Below are 26,816 nucleotides of genomic sequence, written 5' to 3'. Positions count from 1 at the left end.
AATAAGCGATACGCACAATTAAAATGAATTGATTAGAATAATATCAAATATATGACATTCAACACGTAAGACTGAATGTAGCTTCAACTAAGGAGAAAATAATCCGTACAAAAATTTTGAATCACTGTATATTACAGTCAACAAAGAGTCCATTAAAGCGTTAATTCGAACCCTGGCGTCAAATTCTACATGCAAATAAAGATCACGAATTTTGTAATATATGGTAAATAATCGTCTGGAAACTGCCACAAGATAGGGTAATCGTCGTTCGGCCCCAGGACGGTGTGCCCAGACCCTCATACCCCAGTAGAATTAGAGTAAAGATAAAGAACACTAGAGCACGACGTTCTAGGGCAGAGCGACATGAACCTTAATAGCAATGGTAACATACTAGATATAATAAGGCGCACTGGGACGGTATATAATATCAACCAATACGTCAAGTTATACATTAAGACAGACAGCAAATTTAATAGTCACATCTCACCGACGCGGCACTGTCCAGTTATCAGGCGTGAAGTCATGCGTGTCAAAACAATGACTTCAGAACAAAATGAACATATTATCTATTATCTAACATATTATCATAAAATAATCTTAATTAGCTATTCAACGGTATGAAGTTTCGTCAAAAGCAGATTATTGAAATCGGGCGTTAGTTTTACGACCTTGATAATTTGGTTATGATCTTGACTGATGGACAATAAATTTAGATCTATCCTGAAACACTCAGTGAAAATAATACGTGAGAAGACCTTTACGACGCTGCGTGTAGCAAATAAAACTTATAATATGATAAATCGAAAGTAAGCTGAGGTTAATGTCTGTTCATTTTGATGAGGTTGGCAGACTTCTGCTTCAGCTTGACGTTGTCTGACTTAATGTCGTCCAGCTCTTTCATGCTTCAAGGTCATGATTCTTTAGTTCCTGATGGGAAACTTTAATAAGCGGGAAATTGAGCTTTTAAACACGCTGTTTTTTTGCAATAAATTTCTCAGTAAACGCAATAAATTTCTTAGTAAACGTGCTTGCATTTGTGTGCAAGCCCGTTTGTTTGGACTCATGTCAACAATTAATATCCTGTCCATTCTACAAATCATCAAAAGTTACTCGCGTGCGCGCGAATTTTACTTCTTTCTTATTGATAAAATGACAGCGCGCGTTCCATCAGAAGACGTTTCCCTGAATTTTGTAGTGGATTTTGTAGTGGATTTTGCGCGCCGCACGTACTTAACAATATTTATCATTGTAGAATCTACGAGTCGTAGAGTCGTAGTACGACGGTAGCAGTCAGAAGTCTCAATAAACTGCTCGTACTTATACTTTTAAAGACACTTATAAGATATGAAAATCTAAGTAACACATCCACCCCACTCAGGCCGCCCATCCCAAATAGCTTGAAATCTGTGACAAATCCCTAAAAATCCAGAATGAGAATCTTTACCCCTGGGCCCTGAAGGGGATTTGTGTTGCTGAGTATTTGAAATATGTTTGGTGGTTAAATAGGTAGTACATATCCCTAACGATCACAAAGACCAAGTTTTAAGCTCTTGAACCACTCAAGCCACTCACAGAGTTGGCCAATCCAAAAATGACTGAAATCCTGGTAAAATCCAGATCGAGAATCTTTACCCCTGTAGTGCTTTTATGTTCCGGGGTAGGTGGGACATGTTTTAGTTTTAAAATGGGTTCTACCTGTCCCAAACCATCATAAAAATCAAGTTTCGACCTCTCAACCCACTCAGGCCACTCCCAGGGGCCACGCCCATCCCAAAATTACCGAAATCCAGCTAAAATCCAGACTTTAAAATCTTTACCCCTGTAGTGCTTTTATGTTCCGGGGTAGGTGGGACATGTTTTAGTTTAAAAATGGGTTCTGCCTGTCCCAAACCATCATAAAAATCAAGTTTCGACCTCTCAACCCACTCAGGCCACTCCCAGGGGCCACGCCCATCCCAAAATTACCGAAATCCAGCTAAAATCCAGACTTTAAAATCTTTACCCCTGTAGTGCTTTTATGTTCCGGGGTAGGTGGGACATGTTTTAGTTTAAAAATGGGTTCTACCTGTCCCAAACCATCATAAAAATCAAGTTTCGACCTCTCAACCCACTCAGGCCACTCCCAGGGGCCACGCCCATCCCAAAATTACCGAAATCCAGCTAAAATCCAGACTTTAAAATCTTTACCCCTGTAGTGCTTTTATGTTCCGGGGTAGGTGGGACATGTTTTAGTTTAAAAATGGGTTCTACCTGTCCCAAACCATCATAAAAATCAAGTTTCGACCTCTCAACCCACTCAGGCCACTCCCAGGGGCCACGCCCATCCCAAAATTACCGAAATCCAGCTAAAATCCAGACTTTAAAATCTTTACCCCTGTAGTGCTTTTATGTTCCGGGGTAGGTGGGACATGTTTTAGTTTAAAAATGGGTTCTACCTGTCCCAAACCATCATAAAAATCAAGTTTCGACCTCTCAACCCACTCAGGCCACTCCCAGGGGCCACGCCCATCCCAAAATTACCGAAATCCAGCTAAAATCCAGACTTTAAAATCTTTACCCCTGTAGTGCTTTTATGTTCCGGGGTAGGTGGGACATGTTTTAGTTTAAAAATGGGTTCTACCTGTCCCAAACCATCATAAAAATCAAGTTTCGACCTCTCAACCCACTCAGGCCACTCCCAGGGGCCACGCCCATCCCAAAATTACCGAAATCCAGCTAAAATCCAGACTTTAAAATCTTTACCCCTGTAGTGCTTTTATGTTCCGGGGTAGGTGGGACATGTTTTAGTTTAAAAATGGGTTCTACCTGTCCCAAACCATCATAAAAATCAAGTTTCGACCTCTCAACCCACTCAGGCCACTCCCAGGGGCCACGCCCATCCCAAAATTACCGAAATCCAGCTAAAATCCAGACTTTAAAATCTTTACCCCTGTAGTGCTTTTATGTTCCGGGGTAGGTGGGACATGTTTTAGTTTAAAAATGGGTTCTACCTGTCCCAAACCATCATAAAAATCAAGTTTCGACCTCTCAACCCACTCAGGCCACTCCCAGGGGCCACGCCCATCCCAAAATTACCGAAATCCAGCTAAAATCCAGACTTTAAAATCTTTACCCCTGTAGTGCTTTTATGTTCCGGGGTAGGTGGGACATGTTTTAGTTTAAAAATGGGTTCTACCTGTCCCAAACCATCATAAAAATCAAGTTTCGACCTCTCAACCCACTCAGGCCACTCCCAGGGGCCACGCCCATCCCAAAATTACCGAAATCCAGCTAAAATCCAGACTTTAAAATCTTTACCCCTGTAGTGCTTTTATGTTCCGGGGTAGGTGGGACATGTTTTAGTTTAAAAATGGGTTCTACCTGTCCCAAACCATCATAAAAATCAAGTTTCGACCTCTCAACCCACTCAGGCCACTCCCAGGGGCCACGCCCATCCCAAAATTACCGAAATCCAGCTAAAATCCAGACTTTAAAATCTTTACCCCTGTAGTGCTTTTATGTTCCGGGGTAGGTGGGACATGTTTTAGTTTAAAAATGGGTTCTACCTGTCCCAAACCATCATAAAAATCAAGTTTCGACCTCTCAACCCACTCAGGCCACTCCCAGGGGCCACGCCCATCCCAAAATGACCGAAATCCAGCTAAAATCCAGACTTTAAAATCTTTACCCCTGTAGTGCTTTTATGTTCCGGGGTAGGTGGGACATGTTTTAGTTTAAAAATGGGTTCTACCTGTCCCAAACCATCATAAAAATCAAGTTTCGACCTCTCAACCCACTCAGGCCACTCCCAGGGGCCACGCCCATCCCAAAATTACCGAAATCCAGCTAAAATCCAGACTTTAAAATCTTTACCCCTGTAGTGCTTTTATGTTCCGGGGTAGGTGGGACATGTTTTAGTTTAAAAATGGGTTCTACCTGTCCCAAACCATCATAAAAATCAAGTTTCGACCTCTCAACCCACTCAGGCCACTCCCAGGGGCCACGCCCATCCCAAAATTACCGAAATCCAGCTAAAATCCAGACTTTAAAATCTTTACCCCTGTAGTGCTTTTATGTTCCGGGGTAGGTGGGACATGTTTTAGTTTAAAAATGAGTTCTTCCTGTCCCAAACCATCATAAAAATCAAGTTTCGACCTCTCAACCCACTCAGGCCACTCCCAGGGGCCACGCCCATCCCAAAATGACCGAAATCCAGCTAAAATCCAGACTTTAAAATCTTTACCCCTGTAGTGCTTTTATGTTCCGGGGTAGGTGGGACATGTTTTAGTTTAAAAATGGGTTCTACCTGTCCCAAACCATCATAAAAATCAAGTTTCGACCTCTCAACCCACTCAGGCCACTCCCAGGGGCCACGCCCATCCCAAAATTACCGAAATCCAGCTAAAATCCAGACTTTAAAATCTTTACCCCTGTAGTGCTTTTATGTTCCGGGGTAGGTGGGACATGTTTTAGTTTAAAAATGGGTTCTACCTGTCCCAAACCATCATAAAAATCAAGTTTCGACCTCTCAACCCACTCAGGCCACTCCCAGGGGCCACGCCCATCCCAAAATTACCGAAATCCAGCTAAAATCCAGACTTTAAAATCTTTACCCCTGTAGTGCTTTTATGTTCCGGGGTAGGTGGGACATGTTTTAGTTTAAAAATGGGTTCTACCTGTCCCAAACCATCATAAAAATCAAGTTTCGACCTCTCAACCCACTCAGGGCCACTCCCAGGGGCCACGCCCATCCCAAAATGACCGAAATCCAGCTAAAATCCAGACTTTAAAATCTTTACCCCTGTAGTGCTTTTATGTTCCGGGGTAGGTGGGACATGTTTTAGTTTAAAAATGGGTTCTACCTGTCCCAAACCATCATAAAAATCAAGTTTCGACCTCTCAACCCACTCAGGCCACTCCCAGGGGCCACGCCCATCCCAAAATTACCGAAATCCAGCTAAAATCCAGACTTTAAAATCTTTACCCCTGTAGTGCTTTTATGTTCCGGGGTAGGTGGGACATGTTTTAGTTTAAAAATGGGTTCTACCTGTCCCAAACCATCATAAAAATCAAGTTTCGACCTCTCAACCCACTCAGGCCACTCCCAGGGGCCACGCCCATCCCAAAATTACCGAAATCCAGCTAAAATCCAGACTTTAAAATCTTTACCCCTGTAGTGCTTTTATGTTCCGGGGTAGGTGGGACATGTTTTAGTTTAAAAATGGGTTCTACCTGTCCCAAACCATCATAAAAATCAAGTTTCGACCTCTCAACCCACTCAGGCCACTCCCAGGGGCCACGCCCATCCCAAAATTACCGAAATCCAGCTAAAATCCAGACTTTAAAATCTTTACCCCTGTAGTGCTTTTATGTTCCGGGGTAGGTGGGACATGTTTTAGTTTAAAAATGGGTTCTACCTGTCCCAAACCATCATAAAAATCAAGTTTCGACCTCTCAACCCACTCAGGCCACTCCCAGGGGCCACGCCCATCCCAAAATTACCGAAATCCAGCTAAAATCCAGACTTTAAAATCTTTACCCCTGTAGTGCTTTTATGTTCCGGGGTAGGTGGGACATGTTTTAGTTTAAAAATGGGTTCTACCTGTCCCAAACCATCATAAAAATCAAGTTTCGACCTCTCAACCCACTCAGGCCACTCCCAGGGGCCACGCCCATCCCAAAATTACCGAAATCCAGCTAAAATCCAGACTTTAAAATCTTTACCCCTGTAGTGCTTTTATGTTCCGGGGTAGGTGGGACATGTTTTAGTTTAAAAATGGGTTCTACCTGTCCCAAACCATCATAAAAATCAAGTTTCGACCTCTCAACCCACTCAGGCCACTCCCAGGGGCCACGCCCATCCCAAAATTACCGAAATCCAGCTAAAATCCAGACTTTAAAATCTTTACCCCTGTAGTGCTTTTATGTTCCGGGGTAGGTGGGACATGTTTTAGTTTAAAAATGGGTTCTACCTGTCCCAAACCATCATAAAAATCAAGTTTCGACCTCTCAACCCACTCAGGCCACTCCCAGGGGCCACGCCCATCCCAAAATTACCGAAATCCAGCTAAAATCCAGACTTTAAAATCTTTACCCCTGTAGTGCTTTTATGTTCCGGGGTAGGTGGGACATGTTTTAGTTTAAAAATGGGTTCTACCTGTCCCAAACCATCATAAAAATCAAGTTTCGACCTCTCAACCCACTCAGGCCACTCCCAGGGGCCACGCCCATCCCAAAATTACCGAAATCCAGCTAAAATCCAGACTTTAAAATCTTTACCCCTGTAGTGCTTTTATGTTCCGGGGTAGGTGGGACATGTTTTAGTTTAAAAATGGGTTCTACCTGTCCCAAACCATCATAAAAATCAAGTTTCGACCTCTCAACCCACTCAGGCCACTCCCAGGGGCCACGCCCATCCCAAAATTACCGAAATCCAGCTAAAATCCAGACTTTAAAATCTTTACCCCTGTAGTGCTTTTATGTTCCGGGGTAGGTGGGACATGTTTTAGTTTAAAAATGGGTTCTACCTGTCCCAAACCATCATAAAAATCAAGTTTCGACCTCTCAACCCACTCAGGCCACTCCCAGGGGCCACGCCCATCCCAAAATTACCGAAATCCAGCTAAAATCCAGACTTTAAAATCTTTACCCCTGTAGTGCTTTTATGTTCCGGGGTAGGTGGGACATGTTTTAGTTTAAAAATGGGTTCTACCTGTCCCAAACCATCATAAAAATCAAGTTTCGACCTCTCAACCCACTCAGGCCACTCCCAGGGGCCACGCCCATCCCAAAATTACCGAAATCCAGCTAAAATCCAGACTTTAAAATCTTTACCCCTGTAGTGCTTTTATGTTCCGGGGTAGGTGGGACATGTTTTAGTTTAAAAATGGGTTCTACCTGTCCCAAACCATCATAAAAATCAAGTTTCGACCTCTCAACCCACTCACATCCACAATATTCCACAACCTCTCAACCCACTCACATCCACAACCTTCCGAATGTAGGTACTTCAAAAAACCGAAAAATATATTTTCGGCTCAGAATGATCAGGGTAGCATGAAACATGAACAAAAGTAGTTTCCAGAAAAACTTTGAAAAACTTTGAAAAATTTTGACTTTTCGGTCCGAGTCATTCTTGATACGTACCTCTAAAAGCAGAGCTACCGCTTCCGAGCTCGTATTGCGAAGGGGAGGCCTGCCTTCCGAGATCGCATTACAAAGGGGACTCTTGAGTCCAAAATCGTATATCGAACTTCGAAAACCGAAAAAAATATTTTTGGCTCAGAATGATCAGGATAGCATGAAACATGAACAAAAGTAGTTTCCAGAAAAACTTTGAAAAATTTTGACTTAGAAAATTTTCGGTCCGAGTCATTCTCGATACGTACCTCTAAAAGCAGAGCTACCGCTTCCGAGCTCGTATTGCGAACGGGAGGCCTGCCTTCCGAGATCGCATTACAAAGGGGACCCTCGAGTCCAAAATCGTATATCGAACTTCGAAAACCGAAAAAAATATTTTTGGCTCAGAATGATCAGGATAGCATGAAACATGAACAAAAGTAGTTTCCAGAAAAACTTTGAAAAATTGTGACTTAGAAAATTTTCGGTCCGAGTCATTCTCGATACGTACCTCTGAAAGACTACGCCCATATAATATTAAATCACCTATATTGTTCTTTCCGGACATGCTAGACGCCCATTTATTTCAGATTACTGCAGATAATTAATTGTTGCATCTGATCTGAAAAATTGAGCCCAAACGTATTTGAAATGACGAAGTTATCAAGCATTTAATGTATCTCGTTAACAAAATTGATAGGGTGATTATGTGATAGGTCACCTTAATTGGGTTCCCTTGCAATTTGACGGGGCCATCTAATCACCTGAACAGGTAATCGAATCACCTGATCACACGTAATGGATAAACTCGTCATGCCTCGTATCTCGGTCATCTGAGAAGCTACAACCCTCATTTTTTCAGATCAAACGTAATTTGAATGGCCAAATACGATCCTATAAAATTTGGCTCGATCTGATTATCAAAACTATCGAATAAATGCGATCATGAACCTTCATAAAAAAAATGAAAATGAATATTCTTGAAAAAATGAAAATGAATCTATTCCTCGAATGAGTGGTGTTAGTAAGTCATACCAAAAAGAATACCCCGGAACATAAATCCCTTCCAGGTGTTAAGATTCTCATTCTGTCTGGATTTGATTTTACCCCGGAACATAAAACCTGGATTTCAGTAATTTTGGGATGGGCGTGGCCCCTGGGAGTGGCCCGAGTGGGTTGAGAGGTCGAAACTTGATTTTTATGATGGTTTGGGACAGGCAGAACCCATTTTTAAACTAAAACATGTCCCACCTACCCCGGAACATAAAAGCACTACAGGGGTAAAGATTTTAAAGTCTGGATTTAGCTGGATTTCGGTCATTTTGGGATGGGCGTGGCCCCTGGGAGTGGCCCGAGTGGGTTGAGAGGTCGAAACTTGATTTTTATGATGGTTTGGGACAGGCAGAACCCATTTTTAAACTAAAACATGTCCCACCTACCCCGGAACATAAAAGCACTACAGGGGTAAAGATTTTAAAGTCTGGATTTAGCTGGATTTCGGTCATTTTGGGATGGGCGTGGCCCCTGGGAGTGGCCCGAGTGGGTTGAGAGGTCGAAACTTGATTTTTATGATGGTTTGGGACAGGCAGAACCCATTTTTAAACTAAAACATGTCCCACCTACCCCGGAACATAAAAGCACTACAGGGGTAAAGATTTTAAAGTCTGGATTTAGCTGGATTTCGGTCATTTTGGGATGGGCGTGGCCCCTGGGAGTGGCCCGAGTGGGTTGAGAGGTCGAAACTTGATTTTTATGATGGTTTGGGACAGGCAGAACCCATTTTTAAACTAAAACATGTCCCACCTACCCCGGAACATAAAAGCACTACAGGGGTAAAGATTTTAAAGTCTGGATTTAGCTGGATTTCGGTCATTTTGGGATGGGCGTGGCCCCTGGGAGTGGCCCGAGTGGGTTGAGAGGTCGAAACTTGATTTTTATGATGGTTTGGGACAGGCAGAACCCATTTTTAAACTAAAACATGTCCCACCTACCCCGGAACATAAAAGCACTACAGGGGTAAAGATTTTAAAGTCTGGATTTAGCTGGATTTCGGTCATTTTGGGATGGGCGTGGCCCCTGGGAGTGGCCCGAGTGGGTTGAGAGGTCGAAACTTGATTTTTATGATGGTTTGGGACAGGCAGAACCCATTTTTAAACTAAAACATGTCCCACCTACCCCGGAACATAAAAGCACTACAGGGGTAAAGATTTTAAAGTCTGGATTTTAGCTGGATTTCGGTCATTTTGGGATGGGCGTGGCCCCTGGGAGTGGCCCGAGTGGGTTGAGAGGTCGAAACTTGATTTTTATGATGGTTTGGGACAGGCAGAACCCATTTTTAAACTAAAACATGTCCCACCTACCCCGGAACATAAAAGCACTACAGGGGTAAAGATTTTAAAGTCTGGATTTAGCTGGATTTCGGTCATTTTGGGATGGGCGTGGCCCCTGGGAGTGGCCCGAGTGGGTTGAGAGGTCGAAACTTGATTTTTATGATGGTTTGGGACAGGCAGAACCCATTTTTAAACTAAAACATGTCCCACCTACCCCGGAACATAAAAGCACTACAGGGGTAAAGATTTTAAAGTCTGGATTTAGCTGGATTTCGGTCATTTTGGGATGGGCGTGGCCCCTGGGAGTGGCCCGAGTGGGTTGAGAGGTCGAAACTTGATTTTTATGATGGTTTGGGACAGGCAGAACCCATTTTTAAACTAAAACATGTCCCACCTACCCCGGAACATAAAAGCACTACAGGGGTAAAGATTTTAAAGTCTGGATTTTAGCTGGATTTCGGTCATTTTGGGATGGGCGTGGCCCCTGGGAGTGGCCCGAGTGGGTTGAGAGGTCGAAACTTGATTTTTATGATGGTTTGGGACAGGCAGAACCCATTTTTAAACTAAAACATGTCCCACCTACCCCGGAACATAAAAGCACTACAGGGGTAAAGATTTTAAAGTCTGGATTTAGCTGGATTTCGGTCATTTTGGGATGGGCGTGGCCCCTGGGAGTGGCCCGAGTGGGTTGAGAGGTCGAAACTTGATTTTTATGATGGTTTGGGACAGGCAGAACCCATTTTTAAACTAAAACATGTCCCACCTACCCCGGAACATAAAAGCACTACAGGGGTAAAGATTTTAAAGTCTGGATTTAGCTGGATTTCGGTCATTTTGGGATGGGCGTGGCCCCTGGGAGTGGCCCGAGTGGGTTGAGAGGTCGAAACTTGATTTTTATGATGGTTTGGGACAGGCAGAACCCATTTTTAAACTAAAACATGTCCCACCTACCCCGGAACATAAAAGCACTACAGGGGTAAAGATTTTAAAGTCTGGATTTAGCTGGATTTCGGTCATTTTGGGATGGGCGTGGCCCCTGGGAGTGGCCCGAGTGGGTTGAGAGGTCGAAACTTGATTTTTATGATGGTTTGGGACAGGCAGAACCCATTTTTAAACTAAAACATGTCCCACCTACCCCGGAACATAAAAGCACTACAGGGGTAAAGATTTTAAAGTCTGGATTTAGCTGGATTTCGGTCATTTTGGGATGGGCGTGGCCCCTGGGAGTGGCCCGAGTGGGTTGAGAGGTCGAAACTTGATTTTTATGATGGTTTGGGACAGGCAGAACCCATTTTTAAACTAAAACATGTCCCACCTACCCCGGAACATAAAAGCACTACAGGGGTAAAGATTTTAAAGTCTGGATTTAGCTGGATTTCGGTCATTTTGGGATGGGCGTGGCCCCTGGGAGTGGCCCGAGTGGGTTGAGAGGTCGAAACTTGATTTTTATGATGGTTTGGGACAGGCAGAACCCATTTTTAAACTAAAACATGTCCCACCTACCCCGGAACATAAAAGCACTACAGGGGTAAAGATTTTAAAGTCTGGATTTAGCTGGATTTCGGTCATTTTGGGATGGGCGTGGCCCCTGGGAGTGGCCCGAGTGGGTTGAGAGGTCGAAACTTGATTTTTATGATGGTTTGGGACAGGCAGAACCCATTTTTAAACTAAAACATGTCCCACCTACCCCGGAACATAAAAGCACTACAGGGGTAAAGATTTTAAAGTCTGGATTTAGCTGGATTTCGGTCATTTTGGGATGGGCGTGGCCCCTGGGAGTGGCCCGAGTGGGTTGAGAGGTCGAAACTTGATTTTTATGATGGTTTGGGACAGGCAGAACCCATTTTTAAACTAAAACATGTCCCACCTACCCCGGAACATAAAAGCACTACAGGGGTAAAGATTTTAAAGTCTGGATTTAGCTGGATTTCGGTCATTTTGGGATGGGCGTGGCCCCTGGGAGTGGCCCGAGTGGGTTGAGAGGTCGAAACTTGATTTTTATGATGGTTTGGGACAGGCAGAACCCATTTTTAAACTAAAACATGTCCCACCTACCCCGGAACATAAAAGCACTACAGGGGTAAAGATTTTAAAGTCTGGATTTAGCTGGATTTCGGTCATTTTGGGATGGGCGTGGCCCCTGGGAGTGGCCCGAGTGGGTTGAGAGGTCGAAACTTGATTTTTATGATGGTTTGGGACAGGCAGAACCCATTTTTAAACTAAAACATGTCCCACCTACCCCGGAACATAAAAGCACTACAGGGGTAAAGATTTTAAAGTCTGGATTTAGCTGGATTTCGGTCATTTTGGGATGGGCGTGGCCCCTGGGAGTGGCCCGAGTGGGTTGAGAGGTCGAAACTTGATTTTTATGATGGTTTGGGACAGGCAGAACCCATTTTTAAACTAAAACATGTCCCACCTACCCCGGAACATAAAAGCACTACAGGGGTGAAAAGCACTACAAATCCACTACAAAAATCAAGGAAACGTGCTCTCCGTTCCATACTCAGTATCGCGCCAATTTCTCAAAATAACTAGCTTTTGTTTGATCATTTCAATAGCTGGAAATGCTCAAAAGCTCACATAATGCAAAGAAGAGTGCTTGCAATAGCATTATATTCTAACCTTGATTGGTCTGACTTTGTGATCTTGCACCAGCTTGGTTGGGGGTTACTGCCTGTGAAAAGAGATATTAATATAGCTTCAAAAAGATATCTATTTAAAGATTTTACACAATTCTACTGGGGTAATATTCTGCTAATAAGATTATAGAATTTAAGTATTGAAATATGAGAAAAATACCTTCTCATTAGTTTCATTGGCGACCATATGTGTCATACTCATCGGGTTCATCCTCTGAAATGGAAAAAATATGTTAAGGAAGGAAAAAACAGCACAGAATTTTGAGAAGCAGACAATTAGGTCATCCACTAATTTTTCTGGCGCGTGATGAAAATACTCGAACTTGCATGACAAAAATAACTTACAGGACGTTTGGTGCTGTGTTTGTAATTGTGATTATCTTTTCTGGCCCCTGCATCGTTTCCTTCATCCTCACTGTCGCTGAATTCTTCGTCACAAGTGATCCGGTTATCACGGTCCCGTACTGGGGAATTAAAGAGTTTGGTTTACAAAATGATTAGAATTCTGTATTTCTGTTTGAGGCTGGTTGTTGTACAGTGCGACGGTTTCTAACTTCCCCCATAATATTTCATTACAATAATAAATTCAATACAAAGAACAAAGTGAAGGCTGCCGCGTGGTCATAACATTGAAAGAGACGTTTTATCAAAATTACCAACAAAATTACATAAAAGAGTAGTGAGTACACACGATCTATAAATAGACTCACTTGAAATTCGAACATCCTTGTTCCTTTTGTCCTCGTCTACTTCTCTCTCAGGCATCGCATCAGTGGGAATATCTTGCATCTGAACGCTGGGAGGACCTCCCAAATACTTCAGATTCTCAAATACTTTAGCTCTGAGGAATGGACATGTGAGAATCTTACCTCAAGGGAAATTAATGAAAACCATGTAATTCACATGGTTGTAAACTGGATGTTTCTGAAACAATTTCACCTTCAAAAATCATAATGTGACAATTGTTCCTACAAAGTTAACGGATAAGAAAGGGGTTTCAGTTTTAAGTTGTAATTATTTAGAAATAAGAACAAATTTCGATTGACAGCTTTCTTAACATATCTATTATATATCTATATAATCGATATATATAAAATCATTGGTAGAATATTATAGAAATTGTGGAAACTAACTTCATCTTATCCATATACTCCGGGGTGTTTTGATTAGTCATGTTGCTGGGCTGAATATTTAGCTTGAAATCAGGTCCAAAGTACTCAAAGTAATCGTTGTACGGTAGATCTGGAATAAAATCATAAGGTTACTGCAGTACACTATCAGTAATACTTATCAGCAGATGAATCAGCTGCAGAATATATATGTTTTAAATAAACCTAACGAATACACAAACTTCAAGTAAATATTATGAGCAGTGCAACTAACCATTGCTGATGTCGATGCCAAGAGCGTACGCGGTCTCAAGAGTCCAGCACCTCGCTACGTTACGTATAGTGTAACCACCCCCGCCCAACAGCAGCAAAGGTAGGTTGAACCTCTTCATATACTCCACACATTTAGCATGCCCTGGCAGGTTTTATGTTAGCTCCTCAGAATGTACATGGTGTTATTTATATATAATAATCTTCTGATTTTTGCAAGGTTTACTTTCTTGACCTGATTTTGAGGAGTTACCTTTAAGAGTTAGATTGAAGCAGCCGAGCCTGTCACCAGCTAAACTGTCAGCCCCACATTGCAGAACAACTGCTTCTGGTCTATAAACCTCCATAACCTTGCCCATTACAGGTTGGAAGATACTCTGGTACGACTCATCGTCCATGCCATCCCGTAGTGGGAAGTTAACTGAAGAGGGGGATTGATCATAAGGAAAGCTGGACATTTATTCATCAGTAGCAATTAGAAACCGTTAAAATTAATAAGGAGTACACTATTAAGGCTGGCTTGTAAAACCGTCTGAAGCTACAGTTGTGTTGGATTTGCAGAACTGAGATGAAGATTAAGGGGTGTAATATTCAGTGATTTCTTGAAGCTCCAATATTCTAACCTGAGTGATGTTTGCCAAGACTAGCTCCAATGTCCCTGATATCCCCAGTTCCCGGGAAGTATTCCCCGTATTTGTGGAACGACACTGTCATTACTCTGTCAGTCGTGTAGAAAGCTTCTTCGACTCCGTCTCCGTGGTGAATGTCTATATCAACGTACAATACTCTCTTGTGATACCTAATAATTTAATTAATTAACTAACTTTTTAATTACCAATCGAAAAGCCCGTTTTAATCTTAATGTGGTATAGTTCATATTGTGACTGGGCAAATTCGATTACAAAATCAACTTTTTTTAATCGCATACAACTCTCAGAATCTAAGAAAGTGTCTTAGCAAATCTGGCAACACTTAAAAGATTGATCAGTTTGTGCCCAATCATTAGTCTACTAAAACCTTACACAGAAGATAAGGATAACTTACTTGAGAAGTTCCAGGATGGATAGTACTATGTCGTTTACGTAGCAGAACCCTGACGCTTCTGACTTTTTAGCGTGGTGCAGCCCGCCCGCCCAATTAACTGCTATATCGGTGTGCTGCTTGTTCAACTTCATCGCTCCAGCTGTAACAGTCTCCATTTAATAATTGTATGTATTATTTGATCGTTTTTTAAATGAAAAAGGGTACGGTGGGTTTGGAGCAAGCGGAATATTTGAATACGTTATATTCCTCAACCTTAAAATAAGTTGGTACTGGTGAATATCATGATGTAAGTAACTTGTTAGCCTGAGTTATTATAATGTTTAGCACGCAATCGCTAAGTAACTGCGGCATACATTTGACAATATGACATCAATGGAGAGTATCTAGAGAGAGAGAGAGGGAGCCAACTGGTTCGGTTTTAATCAACAGGTCCGAAGAGAATTTTTTAAGGAAGTAAAAAACTGAAAGCATTATCTGAGAATATCGCTATTGACTGTATTTTATAAACTGTACTTAAGTTGTCACAGATCAGCGTAAAGATCAATTCTAATTTAACCAAAATATTTATCGAATTATGATACAGTATGTAAAATTGGCATATAATACTGCATTACAATTCGATAAATATTTTCACATTGTCAATACGAACAGCTTGTCCACGAATTTAATCACTGTCAAAATGATTTCTTCTTCGAAATGAGGAGTTGCTGATAGAAGACTCTATAGATAGCAATTTCATGAAGGCTACAGGCGGAAAATCCATTTAGTACTTCAAAGTTCAAAATAGCAAAACATTAAAACGTAGGTTCTTTGTCTAACACACGAAGTCTAAGTTATAGGACGATATTTGGTGCCACAATGTAAACGTTGTAAGGTAAAATGTAAACCGAAGTACAGCTGTACAGTGTACAGTGTTTCTCATTACCTACAGAACCGCCGGCTGATAGCTGACAAAACTCGTACAATCCTTCAAACACTGGGCAATCGTCTCCGACATTGAACTTCTGCATTTGTTTGCTGTATTCTCCACTGTTATCAGGCCTGTCCAAGGTTCATTATATAATTGTGCCTATTAACACCAAAAGAACGTTTCATTGAACAACAATTTACTTTTAACAGTTCTGGTAACCACATTCCACAATCCAACTGACCAGTGGCGTAACGTTGTTTGAGCCCCCCCCCCCCCCCCCCGCATAGCGGGGTCAGCGGGGCCCTTCGTTACGCCACTGCAACTGACACAATATATATATATCTAAGATTTTCAACATGCCATAAATTATTTACATCACAACCACCAATATTTAAAAAAGGAAGTCCGGAGCTAATAGTAATAAAAGTCATAGTCTAGTCAGTATGGTGGGAATTAGAAGTTAAGAGTTAAGAGTCAACTCTTAATTTCAAGACAGTTGGTACTGCGTTAAGTGACTTCTTGAAGAACATAATTACGTCTCGAGTTATTCAAAACGAAATAACTTCCCTTTATATGGTTACCCAGTTCAGATAAAAGTATATTTTACAAGTTACAGTGGCCCACTGGGTGACAATAATATCTGGAGATCTTTTAAGATACACAATGCATTATTGTGGAAGTGGAAGTACCGATATCAATCATTGGAGATGCTCTTTATTCTGACATCCTATATAAAATTGAAAGTGGAAGTACTCTTAGTAATGTCAATGATATAAAGTTTGATACCGTTAGATTGTTTCATACCGAATGTTGCGTAAGAACTTGATGTATTCATCAGCATGGTACTTCGTCATTTCCTCCATGGACGCCTTATGTGGTCTCTGAAACAATGGCCGTCAAATCAAACGAAGAATTCAAGTGTTTAATCAATTAATTAATACGATGCTGTAAATTCATTCTTCTTAGAATCCTCAGTTCTCTTGATTACAAATTTTATTTATCAGAGCAGCGACCTGACTTGGAAGATTTAATTTTGTTTTTGATTTTTTTAAACTCTTACGTAAATCTCCATTTTTCTGTAGAGTCCATAGTTTAGGAGAAGGTTGTGGGTCATTCTGATACGGTGTGGTTTCATTGGATGATTAGGACCGTAGTAGTAGTTACCAACATCACCGTCGTAATAGTAACATACCCGCTTCTTGTTTCCACCAGCTGTCATTTTCAGCTAAAATGAGTAATTGTTATTATTATGAAGTTATTTGAATGAATTAGTTGTAATTAGTTGAAAATAAGTAGAAATTATAGTTAGTCCAAAAAGTGTTATCTCAGGAATTGAAATTGATATATTAAAGTTCACACTACAATTAGTTGAATAGCATTTGGTTCAACGATTAGTCACTACAATTTTAAATGTCTAATTCCATTTCTAAGTTACATAATATCATTTATATAATCATGATCAAGAAACAGCACGTAGTACTCCATAGTTTAATTCCAAAACAGAAAAACAATTCCGAATTATGAAACAATGCAACACTAATAACTAAAAGAACTAAATACTGAGTCAGAGCTACGATATTTACAAAAATAACCCCACCAAAATATTAAACAAATTCAACAAAACAGACATAAAAACTAAGTCAAAATATATCGTCTGAATCTCACCAAACACATAGGACACGTCACAAACTTATCATAAACGACAGTTCAAATGATCACCGTCACTAAATCTTTAAACTTTCACCCAAATAAAGAAAAAGTGCATTACAATAAAAATCAAAACTAATTATAGCATGAAAACAATTCAAACATTAACTCTATCTTCAGCGAATTCAGTGAGATCCAGCTTCTTTACCCCTTCAACAATTGCCATAAAACAAAACCTAATCTGGTCTGGAGTCTGTACGAGCCACATTCGCTGCTCCCTCAGTTTCTCTAGCACTTCTTTAACATCTACATTCAGACTCTTCCTTTCCTTTGCTATCTCCAAGATAACATCTGCTAGAATAAATGTTCCAGTGCGACCAACACCGGCGGAACAGTGGACTATAGGTGGGCCCGGATAGCTCTCGAACAAATCCCGTGCCTCCTTCAGGAATTCAAAGAATTCAGTAGCTGCCGAATCAGGTACCTCGTAGTCCCCCCACCCTTTATATTGAAGATGGTGAATTTCCCGAGGAGGTTTACCTTCGAGACTCAACTCTAATTTGCTGTAGAAATAACAATTTTTGATCTCCCGGGACAGGAGAGAGACCTTTATCCCCTCCTTACCAGTGTACTCAGTGTAATCTTGCTGGCCAGTAGGGAAGTAAGGATAATACTTGGCACTATTGTAAGAGTTATTCTCAGAAGGGTCGTTCAACATGATGATAACTGAACAGTTCTGTTCCCAGACCATTCTCCAGAAGTCATCCTTTGTTGATTCATTTCTACCAGAAAGTGGCTCCTGGGATATTATGATAAAGTGAGTTTTCATTTTATTAAAGTCACCACTTGATATCCATGATTCTAATTCTTGTAGCAAAAAAAGTACACAAAATATTTTAACACTTTCAACATTTTCACTAACAAATATATAAAAACAGTTTCAGATATCTTACCTGAGAGGCAATGTATTGATGATTAACAATCGGCGATTTGATGTGAGAAGCGTTGATATAATCAGGTGACCTCCCTAGCACAACTCTACTGTGGTTCCAAGGCCACACATTGCAATACCGGTTCTTGGGCATGTTTTGTGGTTTCTTGCCGATTGAAGCTGATAAGTGAGGGAATTTGTTTTCCACATCGTAGTAATAATTGACCCACTCTGAGTCTCTCTCTAACATTTCAAACAGCTTGGGCAGGCCCATATTCATAATTCCGTTCATAAGTGTAGTGCCGGATATTTAAAACTTAATTATAATTTGTTAACATTTATTTGAAGGATGGTAACGTGGTAACGTGGCATCGCAGGAAACTAGAAAGCTAGGCATTTGTAATTTTTTTACGAAATTGATATCACAATATCATTGTAACTAAGATAAAGTTTATGGAAGTTTTACGACAACTGTATCCTATTTAATGAATAGCTTCAAACTTATCTCAAATTTAAAGATTCAGTTTGGAGTAGATTGAAGAACTAGTCTATTCCTTCTTGAATACCCATAGATTGAAATCCATGAAATTAGATTCATTTTAAACAATTTTACCAATTTATAAAATATTCAGTTGTGACTTGTGACAAGGGCTGACTAAAGCTTCTATGAACTACCACAAAGAGATGGTCATTTAAAAATAGTATATAGCACTTAAGGAAAATATACTAGTTCTTCAATCTACACAACAAATAATTATCAGAATTGCGGTCTGGTCAAGTATGATTTTAGGAAACAATGACAGACTTTAATTATCACTTTGTAAATTGTAATTATCATTGAATTTTTATATAATAGTATTAGAGTTATCAGTATATCAAAAAGATCTAAAGATAAAAGATTGCAACACAATAATGCCATAAAATTATAAATAAAAACAATTAAAAACAACATTATATTTTGATAAAACTGCACTTCCACATCTAAGAATTTAGAATGTCAAGACAGATTGTGCCCATTTCTGAACATTACTTTGCAAATTGCAAGTTTTAAGAATATTTGTTAAGTCCATGATATCAATGTTCAAATACATTAATTTATAGTCTTTCTGAACTTTAGATTGACGACTTGACAATGTTCTAACTAGTTGAGACTTTATCATCTTCTCCAAGGCCTGCACAGCAAGATCGTGATTTGGAATTGCATCTATCTTTCCTCCTTCGAATGTAACAAACTGAAAAAGGTTCGGCTTAAACTCAAGATTAACAGTATAATGTTTAATCTTAGCCATCATTTTTTAGTTTTTACAATGTACAACAGCTAAACAGTTCAAGATAATAATATCAAGTATCCATAATGATTGCTAAAGCGACTCTGCTCTGAGACGTTTCCCACTACAATAGCAAAAACACCAACTAAAGCAGCCAGAATTATTCACAACCTGTGTAAGAGTTCACCTAATCAACCTATCAAAATTTTCTTATAATTATTATATAAAGTTCGATAGCCAAAGTAAAATCACTAACCTCTTTGTATTCGAAAAGAACCATCTCCAGATTGAAAGGTTGATTAGCATGTTTGGTTGATAACCTAGCCATGGCAATCAAGATACAACACTCCAGTTTGCTCAGACTTCTGATCAAGACTGCTTTGGAGTCCTTGAAAACTTCAATCAATTTCTCTTCAAATAAATCGACATTTATTTTAGGAGAAGATGAGTCAATGTCAACTGCAACCCAGGTTAGACAGTTTTTTAGAAGTTTCACACTTCTGTTGAAGTTGTAGACTCGCTCCAAGTAAGTTTTTATTTTATTGTCAGTACTATTTAACACTTCCTTTACATGGGTAGACCAGGATGGTAAGGATAATGAGTCAGGGCACAGAATCTCATGTGCAATGGCAATATATTCTTCAAATGTTGGAGGACCAAAGATAAAGAACTGTCTGTGAGAAAATCTTGATTTCACCCGTTTTTCCATGAGCTCCATAACATCCTGCCGGCTTGTTAGACCAACGACTGCTAACGGTGTTGATTTAGACTGAGAGAGATCAAAGAGGTTGTACAGTAGATGTTGATTATGATGCTGTGTGAACAAATCAAACTCATCCAACACAAATATCACAGATTGTCGTCCCTTGTCGCCAGAATTCAGAGTTTCCAACAGGAATGTCATTGTTGAAGCAAATGAATTAAGGTTCAAATCGGCCAGCTCACTTTTAGGGCAGAGTTCCTTAGCGATTTCTTTGAGAGCTTGTTGGTCATCAATACAAACAAAACCATTTAGATAAACCAGTATAAAATCATTTTTACAAGCACTCTTAACTTTATCAATAGTGTAGTTAACTAGTGCTGACTTTCCGGTTCCTCTGGGCCCGACAAAAAGCACAGAATTCCCTTCGCCTCTATCCACTGTGTTCAGCAACAAATCATAGAGTTGATGTTGTATTTTCTCTGTGCCCTTTGGTACACAGGAGCTGGAGTGCAATTCTTTAAATATGATCGACTTGAGACTTCCAGCGTCCCATTTGACCATAGTTTAATCCTGGGGCTGTAAAATATCACTCATAAGTAAGTTGTTAAAATGAAAATATTTCATATAATCAGCATACTGAGTAGGTGAAACATAATTATACTGAATCTAAGACGGTTCACAATTAACAACACAAATGTATTTTATTCATTTCGACATTTTTAAGGACTTGAAGTAAAAGGTCAAGGTTGACTCTTATTTTATGATATTATATGATCACACAAAGACAGTATCAAATCACTTAAAAATCTTCAGAAATGAACTTTAATAAATTAATTAACTCAAAGTACTAAGATAGTGTTAGAAAAGTAAAAACTTATTTACCAGACGCGGCCTCACAGGTAAGGAAGATATTACTGATCATGAATGGAAAAAACATGATAAATAAAGTTCGAGAGGGAATATTAATTAAAACATGAAACCCGTACTAAAATTTATTGAGGCATAGTTAGTCAGTTAAACAAAAATTTCAGTTGAACAAAAATTTCAATTTCATGCCATTTATTACAGAGTAAACAAGTTTACAATAAATCAATTTGATATTTAAAGGAATCCTAATTCAATGTGTAAAGAGGTTTGACTTTGTTGTGAATGGATTATTAACTTCTAAAATCTTAAAACGTAAGTGCTCTTCACCAATGCTTAGTAAGTACAGTAATCCATCACAAAATTTCATTTCTAAGTCAACTTCTCTCTGAAACGACAAAATTCAAAATATCAGACTATTCTGCTAAAAAAGCCTTGTTAAAAATGAATTTAAGCAAGCTCTACTTCATAACCAACATAGAGAAAATCCGCACGACTGGACTGTAGATGACTAGAAAACCACAAAATTTGCCTTGAAATTGACAGTTCTCTTGAATAGTAATTCACTATTATATATGTACATATATACCTCAAGTTACCTTCTTTACTGAAAAAAAGTTAAATATCAAAACTTTATTCTGTAGTTCCATAATAACGATCACCAAAATCACCAACACCAGGAACTATATATTTGTCATCATTCATGTAATCATCAATGCTTAAGGTAAGAATTTTCATATCTGGAAATTTGTTTTGAACATTCTCCAGACCTTCTTCCACTGAAAATAAGTTAACAAACAATATGTTAGCAGGTTTAACACCATTATCAACTAATACATCAGTTGCACAAATCAAGCTTCCTCCAGTAGCTAACATTGGATCAACTAGCAACACATAACAGTCAGATATATCCTTGGGGAGCTTTTTGTAGTACAATACCGCTCTCTTATCCTCACTTTCTTCATCTCTTTGAATCAGAATTTTTCCAACTCTAATTCCAGGCGACAATTTCCTAACTGCTTCAAGCAAAATATCACCAGACCTCACTATAGATACAACACAAAGCTTCTCACCAAGAGTATCCTCTAGACCTTTGAATATACCAGTTGGAGTTTCTATGTCCTGCTGCTTGACACCAGGGACCATTGACAGTGCCTCTTCGGCCAGCACTGTCATGAGGCGATCTGCATTAAGCATGAACTCTTTAGCATCAGTAGTCTTGTCCCTTAGTTTTGAAGACAACAACTGAACACACCGCAAATTATTAAGGACGGTAACGTTTTCCATATTAACATTCCAGAGCTTTTCTTTATCAGAAATCCCAAACAACCTCATTGCATTAGATGCCATAATTTTTTGCACAGTAAGTTGGCTAAAGGTGGGGGCTGACTCTAATAATGCATCCCCAGTTGAATTGGCATTGTCTGAGTAACTGTAGAGGACCCTGTTATCACCGAATGTTTGAATTAGGTAGTTGAGATAGCTCACATCTGAGCAATTTGAAACACACAAAAGGTTGTTGTTAAGGTAATGCTCCGTATTTTGCTTCTGCAAAGAATTAGCAGGATTATTTCCTGCTAATGATTCTATTACTAATGGGATGATACTTGAATTGACAATGATCATCAATCCTGGATAGAAATCTAAAATTCCGTCATTTATGATCTGACATACTGCTTGAGCCGTTATGGAGGAACTTTTTAATGGCGTATCCTCTCCACAGTGCAGAAATACTGGACGGTCGGCAGCATCACAAAGTTGAAACAAATAGTACAATCTTTTGTAATCCTCAGACTGATGAGCCAGTGCTGTACAATCAATACCAAATCCTTTAACATATTGGGAATCAGCGTACTTTTTAACCTCTGCTTCAGCCTGCTCAATATCAACTGTCACCAAAGATGCCACTCCAAACAACTTGCCAGTGGAATTTTGACAAGCCTTGTGCAGTACATCATTCAATGACTCTGAGACCTCAGAACCTGGACTGTGGCTTAAAAATCTGATTACAGCACAGAGTGAATTTGAGTTCCTAACCTCAGTAACTTGTTCAGATACATATGCTTGTAAAAAATCCTCAGGATTCTTATTGCACCTGCTGACGTGAAGTGGAGGAAGAACTCTGACCGACTGAATTGTGCTGGAAAGCAGTCGTCGAGACATGTACATAACTAAATTGAATAAACCATCAGTGGTTATAGTAATAATACAGCACTCAATAATTTGAAGAAAAATATCAAACATCTAGACAGCCATGAACAACCAGTAGGACGATGGGTATAAAAAAATTTTAAAAAATTTAAAAAACTTTCGATAAGGGAAGAGGGATGTCACAAAAATTCCAACTTTAAAACACCAAGCAAATCTAGGTTCAACCATACCAATCAGGTTCATTAAAGAACCCACATTTGGTTCATCTCGTTTAACCTCATTCCGGACAGCACTTAATATTCGTTTTGGGACACAACGTTAATGTGGCTCTTGCTATGTGTTGGTTCAGCCGAATTGATTATTATGTAATCAAACTTTTATTTTTCTTTTTAGTTAGTTGTCATCCGGCCAAACATTAAGCAACTTATATTGCAGTACCATTTATCAATTAGTATATAAAAATGTGTCATTGTAATTTTGCCGGGATATTGCAGACATCCCGCAGCTAAAGCACCACCTGATCGACATCATCCATAATATGGACCCAACGTTTGCTATGAACGCTTGTCGGAGTGTAAAGAAGCGGTGCTGCAAGGTGATTGCAGCTGGGGGACGACAATTTGAACATCTTTATTGAAATTATTTAATTGTTTTTGTGAGGGAATTTTGATTAGTTGGTATCCATTTTCGGTATCCAATCAGTCATGATCAGGTCGTCATCTCCTCAGTATGTTAGGTAAAGCCTAATGAACCTCATTAATACATGCTAACGCCTTACTCTTGATCAGATTGGGTGACGAGATCACTGATTGAGTGCAGAGATCACTGACTGAGTGCTCGGATCACGTATCTGATGGATTTTGAAATGGTCATAACTCAGCCAAATTTTGAACAATGAACTTGAAACTTCGGGAAAGGTTTTAAATTATCAAGCTTAAAGCGTTCTCATTTTATGGTGACAATATTAGAATTTATGATATGTATTGATTGAATAATTGGTAATAAATTTAACTTTTGTTTTATTAAAAACTTTTGTTTTATTATTAATAGTGAAAAAGAGAAAATGTCACGCCACGCCCACTGTAATTGGGCGTGGCTTACGAAACTTTCAGGAAATCTAAGTTTGACCCATATCTATAATCTCTGAAATTTTGGTGCAATTTGGAGACGAATTATGTGAGTTATTAAGAGGTTGCGTGTGGGTAGTCACTTTTGGGCCACCTGTATTAAGAATTTGGTAAATTTCTTAATTGTATGAATATTTCCATAATCCATTATTGAGACGTTTTTAATATTTAATTTAAGGGGGGTTTTGAAATTGTATAGGACTTGTTCACAGTGTGAACAGATTCCAGATTTATGTATTTTTAAACTGATATTTAATAAATGATTAAAAGAACCAATTTAAAAGTTGCCACACTAAAGCCTTTAGATCCAAAAATATACCCATTATGCTCACTTAAAAACAAATCTAAATCAGTAGGCTGTCACAAATCTAAATCAGTAGGCCACACTGCTACCTCCACTGCACTAATAGTTATACAATAAATTCTACAATACTAATTTTGTATCGTGATGGAGACCGGTGTCCATACATAACATTTACTAGGTTGCCGTTTGGTGTGAGCAATAGCAAACAGCACGCACACTCCTTTGCCCCGTCAACCTATATCTAATCTATTTAAAGAGTGACAACCATACTACACATTGAATTAGGATTCCTTTAAATATCAAATTGATTTATTGTAAACTTGTTTACTCTGTAATAAATGGCATAAAATTGAAATTTTTGTTTAACTGTTTTGTTTAACTGATATCTGCCCCTATGATGGAGTAGGTGTGCATATATTTGATTGTTGATATTTCATTTGGAGGACTTAGCCGCTTCGACGCGCAACACGAACTAACATTCTTGCTTCGCATCGTCGATCGTTCGCATCGTCGATCGTTCGCATCGTCAATTGTTCGCATCGTCGATCGTTCGCATCGTTTGCATCGTTCGCATTGTTTGCATCGTTTGCATTGTTCACACTGTTTGCATCGTTCGCATCGTTCGCATCGTTTGTATTGTTCGCATCGTTCGCATCGTTTGCATCGTTCGCATTGTTCGCATCGTTTGCATCGTTCGCATCGTTCGCATTGTCGATCAAATATTTCACATATAATATTGGTAGCAGTGGACAATTTCCGTTACCTGTTTGTTGTGCTCTGCCAATTGCATCACTTGATTGAAATGAAATATAATACAAAGCAATTGTATGCCCATTAGAGAGGGAAACCGGTGTTGAAAAGTTGTGTATAGTCCCTAGAAGAACCTGATGGATTTGATTAGCTGCATCATTCTGTGTCGATCAGTTGTGTTTTTTAACCTTGGGGGCATAAATAATAAATATTGTAAATCTCATCTTGTAAGGAAATTTCAGGATAAAAGGAGACACGAAACGAAGTTGTACAATTTATTTTTAGTTACATTATGCACTAAGAGATTCGAATTATGAACAATGAAGACTAGACTCTCAAAACTGAAAATGGCCTTCTGTTCCAAACCACTTGTGCTATATAGTGAAACAAATTTTAGTGAAACAAATTAAAAATTTTATCCTTTATTTTACAATTATAATATAATAATATTTATAGGCCTCCGTTTTAAAAGTTTTAAATTTTAATATATTCACATTTCTATTTAAAATTCAATTTTATGTTGCTCTAACCAGAGCCCTCTCGCTTGTGAAACAAGCGCGTCACGCAGTACGCGTATACACATGGCTATGTGAAAATTTTATGTATAAGTCAATAACTGGCCGCCAAAGCCGCGCATTCTTGAAAATAGGATTAACTTGTTTATAGTTATACGACAGCGTAAATTTAAAACTATCCGTGGTTTTTAAAAATAAATAAATAATAATTTTAACTGAGCCCAAAGCCAGCTTTGTAAATTTTACTATTACATCATAATATATCGTCAACTTTAAATATTTACAATGCAACATTTCATTAATCTATAAACAAGCGTACTCCAGCCCTTCACATAGCCATGTGTATACGCGTTCGGCAGTCGCGCGCTACTGCAAGCGAAAGGGCTCTGGTTAGAGCAACTCCAGCCCCTACACGGCACACGCAACAATTGTTATGCCATATGCAGCGCGGCTCAAACCGCGCACGCACGTATTATTTTATACTGTTTGCTTTCTAATAAATATCGTGTCAATGTGTGCGTCTAAATTTTAAATGTTCATGTTTGTGTAAACTGAATCCAATTGAGACTAGTGACAAGGATAAGGACCCAAGTGCCTGTACGGCTTTTTCGGACCCATGTGGACCACTTGGCAATTATTATCATAAATCTAACTGTCGTGCCGAGGGGAAGAGTAAACGCTACACATTAAAATACAACATACAAAATCCAAAACCATCGACACGGTTAGTAAATATCATGAACAATTTGTGATTTGGTATAAATCTATTTCGTAGTAATATCTTCAATTCTTCACATTTGCTTTATCTTAATACTATAATAAAGTACAGTAGGATATATGTTTCGAGAAAGAAAGGTTGGTCAAATTATTAACAAAAGTAAACAGAAGTCTATCAGGGACTCCGTGGAGTCGAAAAAGGTACACGGCCGCTGTCTGGTGCTGCTAGGCATTTATTGATCAACATGTTTTATTGTATCAGTATATGTGTATACTGTTTGAAACATTTTATTTAGAAAATATATTTATTGTATTGATTTATAATGATTCTATTGTTCGTGACTAATCAAGTTCTAAGTGGAGGTATAAAGTGCTGCTCAAGATACTTCGTCATTTCATGTTTCAATAGTTGACCCATACAGTATATCAAACGAAG

At 39.3% G+C, this 26,816-nt stretch overlaps 3 protein-coding genes and 1 long non-coding RNA gene across 4 annotated transcripts; 1 reads left to right on the top strand and 3 right to left on the bottom strand.

Annotated features, from left to right (window-relative positions):
• Positions 1-18: 18 nt before the first annotated feature.
• On the bottom strand, positions 19-16,648 carry LOC134823376 (histone deacetylase 1-like). Its single transcript, XM_063834828.1, has 13 exons — positions 16,464-16,648; positions 16,208-16,284; positions 15,419-15,534; positions 14,494-14,632; positions 14,073-14,248; positions 13,703-13,870; positions 13,454-13,594; positions 13,204-13,312; positions 12,781-12,911; positions 12,416-12,534; positions 12,231-12,284; positions 12,054-12,105; positions 19-927 (listed from the first exon to the last, which is right to left on the bottom strand). Exons 1-13 carry the CDS (start codon positions 16,620-16,622, stop codon positions 911-913), a joined length of 1,458 nt encoding a protein of 485 aa, XP_063690898.1. The 5' UTR covers positions 16,623-16,648; the 3' UTR covers positions 19-910.
• Positions 16,649-16,769: 121 nt separating this feature from the next.
• On the bottom strand, positions 16,770-18,372 carry LOC134822684 (tyrosine-protein phosphatase non-receptor type 1-like). Its single transcript, XM_063833876.1, has 2 exons — positions 18,004-18,372; positions 16,770-17,849 (listed from the first exon to the last, which is right to left on the bottom strand). The coding sequence occupies exons 1-2, from the start codon at positions 18,271-18,273 to the stop codon at positions 17,208-17,210; spliced, it is 912 nt and encodes a 303-aa protein (XP_063689946.1). The 5' UTR covers positions 18,274-18,372; the 3' UTR covers positions 16,770-17,207.
• Positions 18,373-18,693: 321 nt separating this feature from the next.
• On the bottom strand, positions 18,694-20,731 carry LOC134822683 (origin recognition complex subunit 4-like). The gene is made up of 2 exons (XM_063833875.1): positions 19,506-20,731; positions 18,694-19,213 (listed from the first exon to the last, which is right to left on the bottom strand). The coding sequence occupies exons 1-2, from the start codon at positions 20,511-20,513 to the stop codon at positions 18,971-18,973; spliced, it is 1,251 nt and encodes a 416-aa protein (XP_063689945.1). The 5' UTR covers positions 20,514-20,731; the 3' UTR covers positions 18,694-18,970.
• Position 20,732: 1 nt separating this feature from the next.
• Positions 20,733-21,163, top strand: LOC134822685 (uncharacterized). Its single transcript, XR_010161216.1, has 3 exons — positions 20,733-20,851; positions 20,907-20,965; positions 21,085-21,163. It is a non-coding gene; the product is annotated as an uncharacterized LOC134822685 (long non-coding RNA).
• Positions 21,164-26,816: the final 5,653 nt, after the last annotated feature.

The sequence above is a fragment of the Bolinopsis microptera genome, chromosome 11 (genome assembly GCF_026151205.1).
Source record: "Bolinopsis microptera isolate Bmic1 chromosome 11, MBARI_Bmic_1.0, whole genome shotgun sequence".
Classification (NCBI taxonomy): Eukaryota; Metazoa; Ctenophora; class Tentaculata; order Lobata; family Bolinopsidae; genus Bolinopsis; species Bolinopsis microptera.
Note: the sequence above shows the minus strand (reverse complement) of the source record. Positions and strands in the feature narration are given on the sequence as shown.